The sequence below is a fragment of the Chiloscyllium punctatum genome, chromosome 1 (genome assembly GCF_047496795.1).
Source record: "Chiloscyllium punctatum isolate Juve2018m chromosome 1, sChiPun1.3, whole genome shotgun sequence".
Lineage (NCBI taxonomy): Eukaryota > Metazoa > Chordata > Chondrichthyes > Orectolobiformes > Hemiscylliidae > Chiloscyllium > Chiloscyllium punctatum.
Window position 1 is genome coordinate 74,133,641 of NC_092739.1, and position 14,382 is coordinate 74,148,022.

At 40.7% G+C, this 14,382-nt stretch overlaps 1 protein-coding gene across 6 annotated transcripts in view; it reads right to left on the minus strand.

Moving 5' to 3' along the window:
- corin (corin, serine peptidase) overlaps positions 1 to 14,382 on the minus strand; it is a 266,366-nt gene that overhangs the window by 23,468 nt on the left and 228,516 nt on the right. For all 6 annotated transcript variants that reach the window (XM_072568771.1, XM_072568751.1, XM_072568761.1 and 3 more), the window contains 4 exons: positions 11,264 to 11,393; positions 7,746 to 7,868; positions 4,129 to 4,178; positions 2,237 to 2,411 (listed from right to left, as the gene is read on the minus strand). In XM_072568771.1, the coding sequence (XP_072424872.1) occupies positions 2,237 to 2,411; positions 4,129 to 4,178; positions 7,746 to 7,868; positions 11,264 to 11,393 (478 nt within the window). The remainder of the gene's footprint in view (positions 1 to 2,236; positions 2,412 to 4,128; positions 4,179 to 7,745; positions 7,869 to 11,263; positions 11,394 to 14,382) is intronic.

A 14,382-nucleotide genomic window follows, 5' to 3' on the forward strand; every position in this document is an offset into this window, starting at 1 on the left:
TACTTTAGCTTTATGAATTTTCTCACTGTTTAGAAAATAGTCCATGCCCGTATTCTTCTTTTCCAAAGTGCAAGACCTCACATTTGCTCACGTTGAATTTCATCATCCATTTCCTGGACCACTCTCCTAAACTGTCTAAATCTTTCTGCAGCCTCCCCACCTCCTTAGTACTCCCTGCCTGTCCACCTAACTTCGTATCATCGGCGAACTTCGCCAGAATGTCCCCAGTTCCTTCATCCAGATCATTAATATATAAAGTGTACAACTGCAACACTGAACCCTGCAGGACACTACTTGTTACTGTCTGCCATTCTGAAAAATCACCTTTCATCCCAACTCTCTGCCTTCTGTCAGACAGCCAATCCTCAATCCATGCCAGTAGCTCACCTCGAACACCATGGGACCTTACCTTACTCAGCAGCCTCCCATGAGGCACCTCATCAAGGCCTTCTGGAAATCTAGATAGATAACATCCACTGGGTTTCCCTGGTCTAACCTACTTGCTACCTCTTTATAGTATTCTAACAGGTTTGTCAGGCATGACCTCCCCTTACTAAATCCATGCTGACTTGTTCTAATCCAACCCTGGTCTTCCAAGGATTTAGAAATCTCACCCTTAACGATGGATTCTAGAATTTTACCTACAACCGAGGTTAGGCTAATCAGCCTGTAATTTTCCATCTTTTGTCTTGATCCTTTCTTGAACAAGGGGGTTACAACAATGATTTTCCAAATATCTGGGACTTCCGCGACTCCAGTAACTTTTGAAAGATCACAACCAACGCCTCAGCTATTTCCTCAGCCATCTCCCTCAGAACACCAGGATGTAGCCCATCAGGGCCAGGAGATTTATCAATTTTTAGACCTTATAGCTTTTCTAGAACTTTCTCTTTTGTAATGCCTACCATACTCAACTCCGCCCCCGACTCTCCTTAATTGTTGGGATATTACTCATGTCTTCCACCGTGAAGAGTGACACAAAGTATTTATGAAGTTCTTCAGCTATTTCCTTATCTCCCATCACTAGCCTTCCAGCATCATTTTGGAGCGGCCCAATGTCTACTTTTGTCTCTCGTTTGTTTCTTATGTATTGAAATAAACTTTTACGATCATTTCTAATATTACTGGCTAGCCTACCTTCATATTTGATCCTCTCCTTCCTTATTTCTCTCTTTGTTATCCTCAGTGTGTTTTGTAGTCTTCCCAATCTGCTGATTTCCCAGCGCTTTTGGCCACTTTATAGGCTCTCTCTTTTTCTGTGATATATTTCCTGACTTCCTTTGTCTGCCATGGCTGTCTAATTCCACACCCCTCCGATAATCTTTCTTTTCTTTGGGATGAACCTCTGACCTGTGTCCTTAATTATACTACTAGGCTCTGCTTCCAGTCGATATTCATCAGTTCCACTCTCGTGCCCCTGTAATTACCTTTATTTTACTGTGACACCATTACATTCAATTTTGCCTTCTCTCTTTCAAACTGCAGACTGAACTCTACCATATTATGATCGCTGCCTCCTAAGTGTTCCCTTACTTTAAGATCTTTTATAAAGTCTGGCTCATTACATAGCACTAAGTCCAGAGTAGCCTGCTCCCTTGTGGACTCCATTACAAGATGTTCCAAAAAGCCATCCTGTAGCATTTCTTTGGATGTACCGGCAACATTATTCTTTTGCCCGAAACGTCGATTTCGCTGCTCGTTGGATGCTGCCTAAACTGCTGTGCTCTACCAGCACCACTAATCCAGTATTTGCTTTCCAGCATCTGCAGTCATTGTTTTTACCACATTATTCATCCAGTCCACCTGCATATTGAAGTCCCCCATGATCACTGTGACCTTGCCTTTCTGACATACCCTATCTATTTCCTGGTACATCTTACGTCCCTGGTCCCGACCACTGTTAGAAGGTCTGTACGTAACTCCCATTATGGTTTTTTGCTTTTGTGGTTCCTCAACTCCACCCACACAGACTCTGCATCATCTGACCCTATGTCATTCAGTGCCATAGATGTAATTTAATTTTTAACTAACAAGGCAACCCCGCCCCCTCTGCCCACCTCCCTATCTTTTTGATAAGTTATAAATCCTTGGATGTTTAACTGCCAGTCCTGAACTCCATGCAACCACGTCTCTGTGAGGCCTACCACATTATAATCATTCATGATGATGTGTGCTGTTAGTTTCCCTCATTTATTGACTGAGCTTTCAGCTTTAAGTTCAATATTGTGCGACTTACCCTTCAAAGCAATGTGCCACCGTCAACACCCATTTGCGTCCAATCAGTACACAGCCACAAATGTGCCCACTAGGCTCACTCTGCAATGAGCACTGCCAAGGCCAGCGGCCCAGACGACTAGTTCTGCCTCCTAGAATTCGTTTATTTAGTCGAGTTGCCGGACGCTGACCACAGTCTAGAAAAGGTAAATTAGTTTATTGATGGATTAATTTTTTTCATAACCTACAGCTCACCCAGAGGAAGAATTGCCCCTTCTTTTCTATTCTTCAGCCATTTTCTTTGTATCCCACTCTATTCTGTTAGACCCTCCCCAAAGTAAAAGCATTCTCCAGCCCCTATGCCACACACTACAATTGCGTCCCTTTTCATATTGGAATCAATTATCAAGGAAGCAATAGCAGAACATTTGGAAAATCATAATCTAATCAAATCGAGTCAGAAGCTTCATTAAAGGGGAATCATGTCTGACTAATTTATTAGAGGTTTTTGAGGGAGACTGAACCAGAGTGGATAGAGGGGAACCAGTAGGTGTGCTGTATTTGAAGGCTTTCAACAACCTCACTGAAGTTACTTCATAAGATAAGATACCACGGTGTTGGAGGTGGTACAGTGGCATGGATAGAGAATTGGCTCAAGGGTAGGAAACAGCAAGTGAGAATAAGGGGCTCTCTTTCAGGCTGGTGATTCATGACCAGCAGGTTCCACAGGGATCAGTGTTGGGTCCACAACTGCTTACAATACAAATGAATAATTAATTTGAAATGATAAAAGAAATGCATGCTTAATTGTGAGAAGGGCATAAACTCATTAAAAACTTTGCCAGTCCCAATGAACTGTCCAAGAAAAATGAATTATTAAAAGAATCCATTGCCTGCTCATTACAGCCATGAGTGCAATTGGTTCTGATGCTCCAGGATGTGGTCAAGGATGCTTAAGGCAGGATTTGTGTGCAATGTAGGATAATGCTCAAGGGTCACATACATGTAATGCTCAGAGGTGTGTTTCAGTTGCACTGTGTCCGTGCAATGCTGTTTCCTTCTGAGGGGCCTCACATCACTTGAAAGTGAAGCCTCCTTTCTCACAAAATGAAGTATTTCGCTCACCCAATCCATGTGAGTTGGCAGCCATTTTCAGCTTCTTTGCACCCTTATTATTTATATCACAAAGGAAGGAAAATGGTTGCACTTCACACAGTGAGTCTCAGCTTCTTACCCTTGGCTAACCCCAAAATGAACAAACTCTCTTCTTGGTAGACCTCCTTATCAATCCTGTCTACTTTGATTTTCCCCCATGTTCTCACCCAGCATGTGTATCTCACGCTTCATCTTTCCACTTTACCTCCTCATCCCCGCCGTATCGAAATACAAGTAACATCAGGAAATGGAAGTGAGAGAGATAGGAAGAATAAAAAATAAGCACATTGTTTAAATGGTGAGAGATTGCTAAGCTCTGAGATGTAGAAATATCTGGGAGACTGAGTATGCAAATTGCAAAAAGGTTAGCATGCAGGTATAGCAATTTCTTAGGAAAGCTAATAGAATGTTATTATTTATTATGAAGGGAATTGAATACAAAAGTAGGGAGGTTAAGCTTCAGTTAAACTGGGCTTGAGGGAGTATACATGTGCTTCTAATGTATATGTTTACCTGTTTCCCAGACAGCTGTTGGCGACTTGAGGCCCTTAAGCAGCCATTAATTGACCATTACTGGAGAGTCATGAAAATCCCCACTGACCTTCCCATCCAGCAATTAATTGTTGAAGTGATAAGCAAGAGGTGAGTTTCACCAAATCAGCTTTTTATTTCCTCTTTTCACCACTTCTCCCACCACCGTGTCCACAATTTTATGCAACAGTTGGATAGGCAGTGTGAAATAAAGTGCCCTTTACTTACTTTCCCTGGTGCAGAGCAGCGATACCTTGCTTTTACTTTGACACACCTGCCTACGTTAGCATGGGAAATAAGGAAATATTTATTGGTACAAAGTGTAATTCAACAACATATAACACTCTTATCAATATATATTCTGAATTTCAGCCTCCCTGCAGTCTTGTTATGAGTTACATAATTATTGGTTCACACCAGAGTCTCACTGCAGAAACTGAGCACATAATTCAGGTTGACACTTCAGTGCTGAGCTGAAGGAGCCCTGTGTTAGTAGATGTGCCACATTTCAGATGAGGCCTTGTCTGCTGTCATGGCTGAAGGTTACAGATCCCATGGTACTTCTTTGAAGAACTGGTGTATTGGGGGCAGTGGGGGGAAGTGTTAGGGTCAGTGCCCTGATCAATATTTTGTTTGTAAACCAATATTCTCAAGCATGATCTGGTTTTTATTACACTGTCATATGAGAGAGTGTTGAATGTGCCATGTTTCTCACATCACAACAATGATTGCTCTTCAAGAATACTTCTGGCTGTAGTGCACTTTGAGACACCCTGAGGTAATAAAAGGCACTACAGAAATGCCCAATTTGCTACCCAATTGAATCCTGTAGCAAAATGGGCATTTCTGTAGTCATGATGCACGCTATAGTGAATATTAAATATGGCAATGGATAGGGTGCAGCAAAGGTTTGCCAGACTGATTCCTGATTTGGTCAGACTGATGTATGAAAAGAGACTGGATCTGGGGAAGCATCACCGGACCCGAAACGTTAACTCTGATTTCTCTTCACCAATACTGCCAGACCCACTGAGCTTTTCCAGCAATTTCTGTTTTTATTTCTGGACTATGTTCTCTGGAATTTTGAAAAATGAGGGGCGATATCAAAGAAACCGGATTGGACAGGGCAAGTGCTGGAAGGAAGTTTGCAATGACCAAGGAGTCTAGAAGCCAGAGTCAAAGTCTAATTGATCTACCCCCTATCCTTTGAGATGCTGAGAAATTTCTTCATCCAGAGAGTGGGGAACCTGTGGATTTAGACAGAGTTCTTAAGATTAAATAGTGTTTGGGGATCAAAGGATATGGGGTGAAAGTAGAAACAAGGTACTGAGTTGGAAGATAAGCCACGCTCACATCGAAAGGTGGAGCAGGCTAGGAACCAAATGATCTACTTCTGCTCTTACTATCTAAAATTCTAAATAGGTATTAGACAAAAAATACAAATCTGTCGTCAAACTGTTGTTATTTTTGTATCATATTATTTACACTCCAGATTAATGATCTGATACTATCAATAGGTGGCACCATAACATCCAAAAAGAAGAGACCTAAGAGACTCACTGCGCTTTGTGAAAATACTCAAATAAATAACACGACAAACATGGAAGTAGAGTTGACAATATTAGCTAAACGGAGCTTAATACTCTTATATAACACCTGACTATCATTTATTTTAATACATTTGTTAACCTGTTTACTATAAATGGGTTAGAGACAATAAAATTGCTGGAATCCAATGTAGACAGTCAGGAGATTGGAAGAACACAGCAAGCCAGGCAGCATCAGGAGAATGTTTTGGGTATGGTCAGGAAGAAGGGTTATACCCGAAACATTGACTTCTCCACCTCCTGATGCTGCCTGGCTTGCTGGGTTCTTCCAGCTCCTGCTGGACTACTATAAATGGGTTAGCATCTTTTTGAAAATTGCAGAGAAGCGAGGAAATCACTACCACATCATCATTACCATCTTTGTGTCAGACGGTATAAGACTGATCTCTGTTTTATGTGTCTCTGGTTCTGAATTATTGTACTGAAATCCAAAGAGCTACCTAAATCTAGTAGGTGTGATTAAACCCCCTTCATCAGATGGGATGTGTAAACCCATTAAATCCTCCTTTGGTCAAAGACTAACGACTTCATCGATAAGGGCCATCTATGGACGAAACATTAATGGATGATGAAAAAACAAGTACCAGAACACATCCATTAAATTTATTCCTGAAACTTTCTAACACTGTAGAGAGTCAAAGTTAACAAGAAATGCAATATTTGTTATACTGGGTAAATACTATCTTTGCAAGGTGTCTCGTAGCATCAATATGTTATCAATATTTTCAAACAAGTAGAAGGACATAATTTTCCTTAAAATTAGTCTGTTTCCATCATCTCTATGATTCTATGAGTAGTTAGCAAGAATGTAAGGTTCTCAACCCACAGTTATTTATAAGAAAGAAGATTTATAAAGCAAGACGTTATCAGTTAGCTTTGATGTTTAGAAATCCGAGAGCATTTACAAATATTGAATGGAATAAATAAGTGAGGGAGCAGACTTTGAGTTCAGGTAGAATTCAGGGCTGAACAACAACTGCATTTCAAGATGCCTGGTCATATCTCCCAAGAAAGCCAGGGTATAATTACTCGCTTCTATTTTCAATACTTAATTAATCCAGCATGCCTGTGTTCTCAATTTAGATTTCTTGCATTAGCCCCACTAAAGAGTTTCATATTGCTTGAGTTTTGCATTCAAATCCATTAAATGTTGACTGACTGTTTTAAACATTTGTTATGTCAAATACTATTCTATAATTTCATTGATTGGTTTCACATATTAAACAGTTTGAAAAATGGATACAGTGAACTTTGTAGGTGGTTGCAGACCTTTTTACAACTTTTAATTTTCAAGCTTCTGGAAGTTTCCAAAGTCGAGAATAAAGAGACATAACCATTGGATATTACAAATTCTCACAGTTGCTAATTTCAAGGATTACTTTGAGACCAATGAGGACACATTTTTCATTTTATCGATGGGCTTGTCAGACAAAGTATAAGTGAAACTTCACTAACTGTTTTGTTAGTGAAAATCTGCTTTGTTATGGAACAAAAGGTTTTGACCTAAATGGGGGGAGAGTACACAACTGTTTATTGGATTTCCAGAATACTTTAATTGGGACCATGACTTGCAGTTGGAAAGACATGACAGCAGCCATCTTGACTGCCAAGTACAGGACCTTGGTATTGGCAGCAAAATGATCAAGAATTCACAGCTCTCTCACCAGAACCACCTTGAAACATCATTACAGACTGATACAAGAACAAAAGGAGCAACTGCCATATGCCTCCTCCTCTCTCAAATCTCTCTCGAAAGCTATTTGCTATAACCCCCTTAAAACACACCTCCTGCCAGCAGTTTGTTTTAACAAGGAAGATGTCAGCTCAGCTCTGTTGTCTGCAGGGGAGTTACCAGTCACATATTTAACCAGTAACACTGATCATTGAAGGAAAATCTGGTCATTGTTACATGAACCCTAACTGTTATCATTCTGTTATCTTTGTATTTTTGTCTGCTTGGTATGCATGTGTGTGTTGCTGAAGTCAGGACTTATTTTACCTTCGAAAAATTTTCTGTATCTTTACCAGTGTGAGTTTAAGTAATAAAACTAAACTTTTGCTCATTTCAGAGATCTAGCTGACATATGTTTTACACCGAGCTACACATAATTGAGGATATACAAAATTGGAAATATTTTATCTTTTTAAACAATTAATCTCTGTTCTAACCAACCCATGGAGAAGAGAAAAAGAAGAGTCAGTTCATCTTTTCTAACTTGTTCATAACATGGTGCTTACCCCTTTAGTAATAAGGCCTGTAGAGTGGAAACATTCTTAGTTTGCCAATTGGAAATCAGGTGTAACCACTTTCTACGTTGTGTTTGGTTGAATTCTGACAATATTTGAGTCACTGGAGGGCCTCTGTGAACCAAACATACGAGAGTTGTTAAAACAAGGGTTGAAAACAAATTGAAAACATTTCTATTTTGGTTATTGGATATTTGAACTGGCTTTCTTTTCCTAAAACTACAAGAAACATACAAAAATGAACTTTAAATATATTCTTTTCATGGAATGATTGATGCTCAATCCTTGAACTAGCTGCTTAGTTCTAATTTGAATCTTGTCCCCAAAGCATTAACCTAGCTCTCTGGATCGCCAGTCCAGTAACATTACCACTCCGCAACTGTCTCTTCTATTAACAACCTTAATAAATGTCCAGAAGCATGACCTGCTTTCCCTCTTTCTCAGAAAGGTACTGCTTACTCCCCAGTTACTTAAACAATTTCACAATCTAATCAATCATAAAAGGGTGCAAATTGAAAGCAAGTGTTCTTGCCATTAGATAGTTGGCTATCAGCAAGGATGTGGAATCAATACATTTCTACCAATAGGAGAGTTTTGAGGAATGTAACGCCTGCCCCCTGACTTGCTTGGAGTTCTGCTATGCTACTGGTGTCTTCCACTTAAATACTGACGCAAAATACCAATTCAATTCCTCCACCTTTTCTATGTGCCTCATTACTACTTCTCCTAGCTCATATTTCAGCTGTCTTTGTCTACTCAACTCTCTCTTACCTTTTAGATATCTAAAAAACACTCACAATCTTCTTTCATATTACTAGCAAGCTTACCCTCATATTTCATTTTCTTCCCTTTATTGCTTTTTTAGTTATCCTCTGTCGGTTTGTAAAGACTTCCCAACTCTCTCCCCACTAATCTTCACAACATTGTTTGATTGCTCTTATACTGCCCCTAACTTCCCTTGTCAGCCATGGTTGCCTCATCCTTCCCTTAATATGTTTTCTTCTTCCTTGAGATGAATTTCAGCTGTGCCTCCCAATTTACCTCCAGAAACTCCTGTCATTGCTGCGTCACTGTATTGTCTGTTAGGCTCCCCTTCCAATTAACTCTGACCAGCTCCTTCATCATGTCTTGTAGTTACCGTTTCTCAATTATAATACTATTACATTGGATTCCAGCTTTGCCCTCTCAAACTGCAGGGTGAATTGCATCATATTATGATTACTGCCCCTTAGGGATTCCTTCACCTTAAGCTCCCTAACCAAGCCTGCTTCATTACACATCACCAAAGCTAGAATTGCATGTTCCACAGTCTGCTCCAAAGAAAACATCACATCGACATTTCACAGATTAATTTTCTTGGGATCTGCTACCAACTTGATTTTCTCAATGCACCTGCATATTGAAGTCCCTCAGGATTATTGGAATAGTGCCTTTCTTAAATACCTTTTCTATCTCCTGATTTATTTTCAGTCCAATGTCCTGATTACAGCTAGGAGGCCTATATGTTACTCTTTGTAGTTCCTCAATTCTACGCAGATTCTATGCCTTCCAACTTTATATCACTTCTTGCTATTGATTTAATTTAGTTTCTTACTGACAGGGCAACTCTGCGCAGTCTGCCAGTATCCCATCATTCTGTTCGGATGCACATTCTTGGATATTTAGTTGCCAGTCCTATTTCCCTTGCAGCCTCATTTCTGTGATGCCCATAACATCAAACCTGCCAATTTCAATCTGTGCTACAAGCTCATCGACTTTGTTTTGTATACTACATGCATTTAAGTACAACACCCTCAGACTTGAGCTGACTGCCTCCAATCTCCCCTTATCTGCTGTCAAGAGTGTGGAGAATTGATTCCTGATGAAGGGCTTTTGCCCGAAACATTGATTCTCCTGCTTCTTGGATGCTGCCTGACCTACTGTGCTTTTTCAGCACCACACTCTCAACTCTGATCTCCAGCATTTGCAGTCCTCACTTTTCCCTTAACTGCTGTGCCCTAAGATTCCTATTTCCACACTGCCGATAGTATTACTTTGATACAGTTACCCAAACCCTAGCCCCTAGCCCCCACTATCCACCCCCCCCTACCCCCACCCCACAACCCCACCACTAAATCTCTTTAACTTTTTCTATAACTTGTCATGCAACTTGAGTCTTTTTGGTTTGATGTTAGCTATATTATGCTTGACACTAGTAACCTGACAACTAACTTGGAACTACATTACTATCTCTTCACTTGAAGACGGTAGCTCACCTACCACTTTCTCATGTCATTTAAGGCTGGCCTTAACAGTCAGGATAAAGGTTACCTGCGATCTCAAAGGGTACTGTTTTTAACTGTGTTTAACATTATCTTGAGGCAGAAATAAGAAATAACAGCATTTGTTTTGGGGTTGCAAATCTGATACTTACATAATAACAATGGTCACTCAGACAAGGTAAAGAAAAGGAGTTGTACAACCATTCCCCAGAAAACTTCAACTCACTAAAAAAAAATAGAGTGGAGCAGATAGATTCGGGGGCTAGAGGGAGTTGGAGAGTCATACAACCAAACATAACAGACTGTGGAGACAACATCCTGCATTTACACATTCAGCTCAGATTCTAGTAATATTCTTCAAAGCAGTGTTGCCCTCACTATCTATCAGTGTTAAAACATTTACAGGCATCTATAAAACTTGGGCGCCTGCCATTAGTACTTCAGACTTTTTTATTGTTTGAAAATCCATCATAAATTGCAAGGTAACCTATTTACAACCAGATAACACCCTTGACAGGGTCATGTTGTAAGAAATGATATTTGAAAGTCAAACTGAAGTCTGAGCACATGTCTGGCAGGGTTCAGTAGATACTTTAATGCTTCTTCAAGATATTCCTGTTTATGATTTTACTACAGTTGGCTTTAGCTCTATCTGGGTTGATTCTAGCAAAGAATATTAAGCCGAATTACAATATGATTCTACAATCCAACTGGGTGGCATGGTGGCTCAGTGGTTAGCACTGCTACCACACACTACCAGGGACCAGGTTCGATTCCTGCTTCGGGTGACTGTCCGTATCGAGCTTCCACATTCTCCACGTGTCTGCATGGGTTTTCCCTGGGTGCTCCAGTTTCCCCCATCAATCCAAGGATGTGCAGGTCAGATGAATTGGCCATTCTAAATTGCCCATAGTGTTAGGTGCATTAATCAGGGGTAAACATAGGGTAGAGGAATGGGTCTGGGTAGGTTACCCTTCGGAGGGTCAGTGTGGACTTGTTGGGTCAAATGGCCTGTTTCTATACACTAGAAAATCTAAACTTTTCAATGTTTTGCCAAAGTGGCCATTTTTCTACCAAAAAGTGAGGCAATTTTTACTGAGTTAAAAAAACCGAAAGGAGCACTTATAATGTCAATCAACAAGTCATGGCTAAGGAGACCAACACACTGCAGATGTGTTGCAATTATGGTCGAGTGTTGAAAGTGCCCCTTAGCCAAGAATCTACAGCACTATATGCTACTGACCTTACCCTAAACCAATCTGCTTGCATGCCAGCTGGCTGAGCTCATCCCGCCAATCATCAGCACAGATGTGATAGTCAGAAGTTGACCTGTGCACAACTAGCTGCGATAAGGAAGCTGGACTGTCCACCAGTGACACTGTAAACAAATAAACAGGAATAATAATCAGTTACCATTGAATCATACAGGACAGAAGGAGGCCATGGTTTTTAATCTTACATGTAATACAGGCATCACTGGCTAGGATTTGGAGGTGCTGGGGTGTACAAAGTTTAAAAAAACACAACCCAACACCAGCATCTCCAAATCCGAGCCAGTCTTGTGTGATTTTCAACTTTGTATCACTAGCTCGGTTGGCATTAATTGCCCATCCTGAATTACCCAGAGGGCAATAAAGAGTCCAGCACATTGTTGTGGGTCTGCAGTCATATGTAGATCAGACCAGGTAAGGATTGCAGATTTCTTTCCCTCAAAAACATTCCCTAAAGTGAATTATATGAGTTTTTACAACAGTTGACAGTAGCCACACGGTCACCGTTGGACCAGCTTTTATTCCTGATGTTTATCGAATTCAAATTTCACTATCTGACATGTAGCATTTGAACTCTCATCCCCAGAATATCAGTCTGTGATTCTGGTATGATGACATTACCACATCACTCCCATATCCCCATGCTCAATTGGAATGCATGTATGGTCCTTTCCAAAGCCCTATCTACATAGTCCTGCTCCCCACTCATCCCTACAACACTAAATTGCTTTCCCTATCATGTCTTTATCCAATTTCTTTATGAAAATTACAATTGAATAACCTTCAGCAGTATTCCAGACCAAAATAATTTACTATGTAAAAATCAAATCAAATCTCTCTTTGATTCATTTGCCAATTATCTGAAATATGTGCCATATGATTACTATCTGCTATCGCCACCTGATGAAGCAGCAACACTCCAAAAGCTTGTGATTTCAAATAAACTTGTTGGACTATAACCTGGTGTTGTGTGACTTTTGACCTTATCTGCTTGTAGCAACAACTTAAATACTCTCACCTTTCATAATATTGTTCTTCATAATTTTACCTCCCCTTCGGATTCTCCAAGCTGACAATAATCCCAGCATTTCTATTGCACTTTTCTGTACATTTGTTCACTGCAATGACTTTTTATTGAGTTTTCACCATAATTATACCATGTGTGCAATTTTACATTACCCTGGGGTTGGATTGGTCCCCAGATGCCTACCTCACCAGAGTAATCTTGCACACAGTGAGTGAGATAATGGGTGGCCCATATGATCCTGACCCAATACATCCAGGGAAGATATTTGGGTGGAACCGAGAAATAGGAAAGGGATGATCACCTTATTGGGATTGTATTATAGGCCCCCTAATAGTCAGAGGGAAATTGAGAAACAAATTTGTAAGGAGATCTCAATTATCTGTAAGAAAAATAGGGTGGTTATGGTAGGGGGTTTTAACTTTCCAAACATAGGCTGGGACTGCCACAGTGTTAAGGGTTTAGATGGAGAGGAATTTGTTAAGTGTGTACAAGAAAATTTTCTGATTCAGTATGTGGATGTACCTACTAGAGAAGGTGCAAAACTTGACCTATCCTTGAGAAGTAAGGCAGGGCAGGTGACTGAGGTGTCAGTGGGGGAGCACTTTGGGGCCAGTGACCATAATTCTATTAGATTTAAAGTAATGATGGAAAAGGATAGACCAGATCTAAAAGTTGAAGTTCTAAATTGGAGAAAGGCCAATTTTGTTGGTATGAAGCAAGAACTTTCAAAAGCTGATTGGAGGCAGATGTTCACAGGTAAAGGGATGGCTGGAAGGGAAAATCAGAAGCCTTCAGAAATGAGATAACGAGAATCCGGAGAAAGTCTATCAGTGTTAGGGTGTAAGGAAAGGCTGAGAGGGAAAGGGAATGCTGGATGACTAAAGAAATTGAGGGCTTGGTTAAGAAAAAGAAGGAAGCATATGTAAGGTATAGACAGGATAGATCGAGTGAATCCTTAGAAGAGTATAAAGGCAGTAGGAGTATACTTAAGAGGGAACTCAGGAGGGCAAAAAGGGGACATGAGATAGCTTTGGCAAATAGAATTAAGGAGAATCCAAAGGGTTTTGACAAATACATTGAGGACAAAAGGGTAACTAGGGAGAGAATGGGGCCCCTCAAAGATCAGCAAGGCGGCCTTTGTGTGGAGCCACAGAAAAAGGGGAGATACAAAATGAATATTTTGCATCAGTATTTACTGTGGAAAAGGACATGCAAGAGAAAGAATGTAGGGAAATAGATGATGACATCTTGCAAAATGTCCAGATTACAGAGGAGGAAGTGCTGGATGTCTTGAAATGGGTAAGGGTGGATAAATCCCCAAGACCTGATCAGGTGTACCGTAGCACTCTGAGGGAAGCTAGAGAAGTGATTGCTGGGCCTCTTGCTGAGACATTTGTATCATCGATAGTCACAGGTGAGGTGCTGAAGACTGGAGGTTGACTAACGTGGTGCCACTGTTTAAGAAGGGTGGTAAGGACAAGTCAGGGAACTATAGACCAATGAGCCTGATGTCGGTGGTGGGCAAGTTGTTGGAGGGAATCCTGAGGGACAGAATATACATGTACTTGGAAAGGCAAGGACTGATTAGGGATAGTCAACATGGCTTTGTGCATGGGAAATCATGTCTCACAAACTTGAATGAGTTTTTTGAAGAAGTAACAAAGAGGATTGATGAGGGCAGAGTGGTAGATGTGATCTATATGGACTTCAGTAAGGCGTTCGACAAGGTTCCCCATGGGAGACTGATTAGCAAGGTTAGATCTCATGGAATAGAGGGAGGACTAGTCGTTTGGATACAGAACTAGCTCAAAGGTAGAAGACAGAGGATGGTGGTGGAGGGTTGTGTTTCAGACTGGAGGCCTGTGATCAGTGGAGTGCCACAAGGATCAGTGCTGGGTCCTCTACTTTTTGTCATTTACATAAATGATTTGGATGCGAGCATAAGAGGTACAGTAAGTAAGTTTGCAGATAACACCAAAATTGGAGATGTACTGGACAGCAAAGAGATTTACCTCAGGTTACAACTGGATTGTAACCAGATGAGCCAATGGGCTGAGAAGTGACAGATT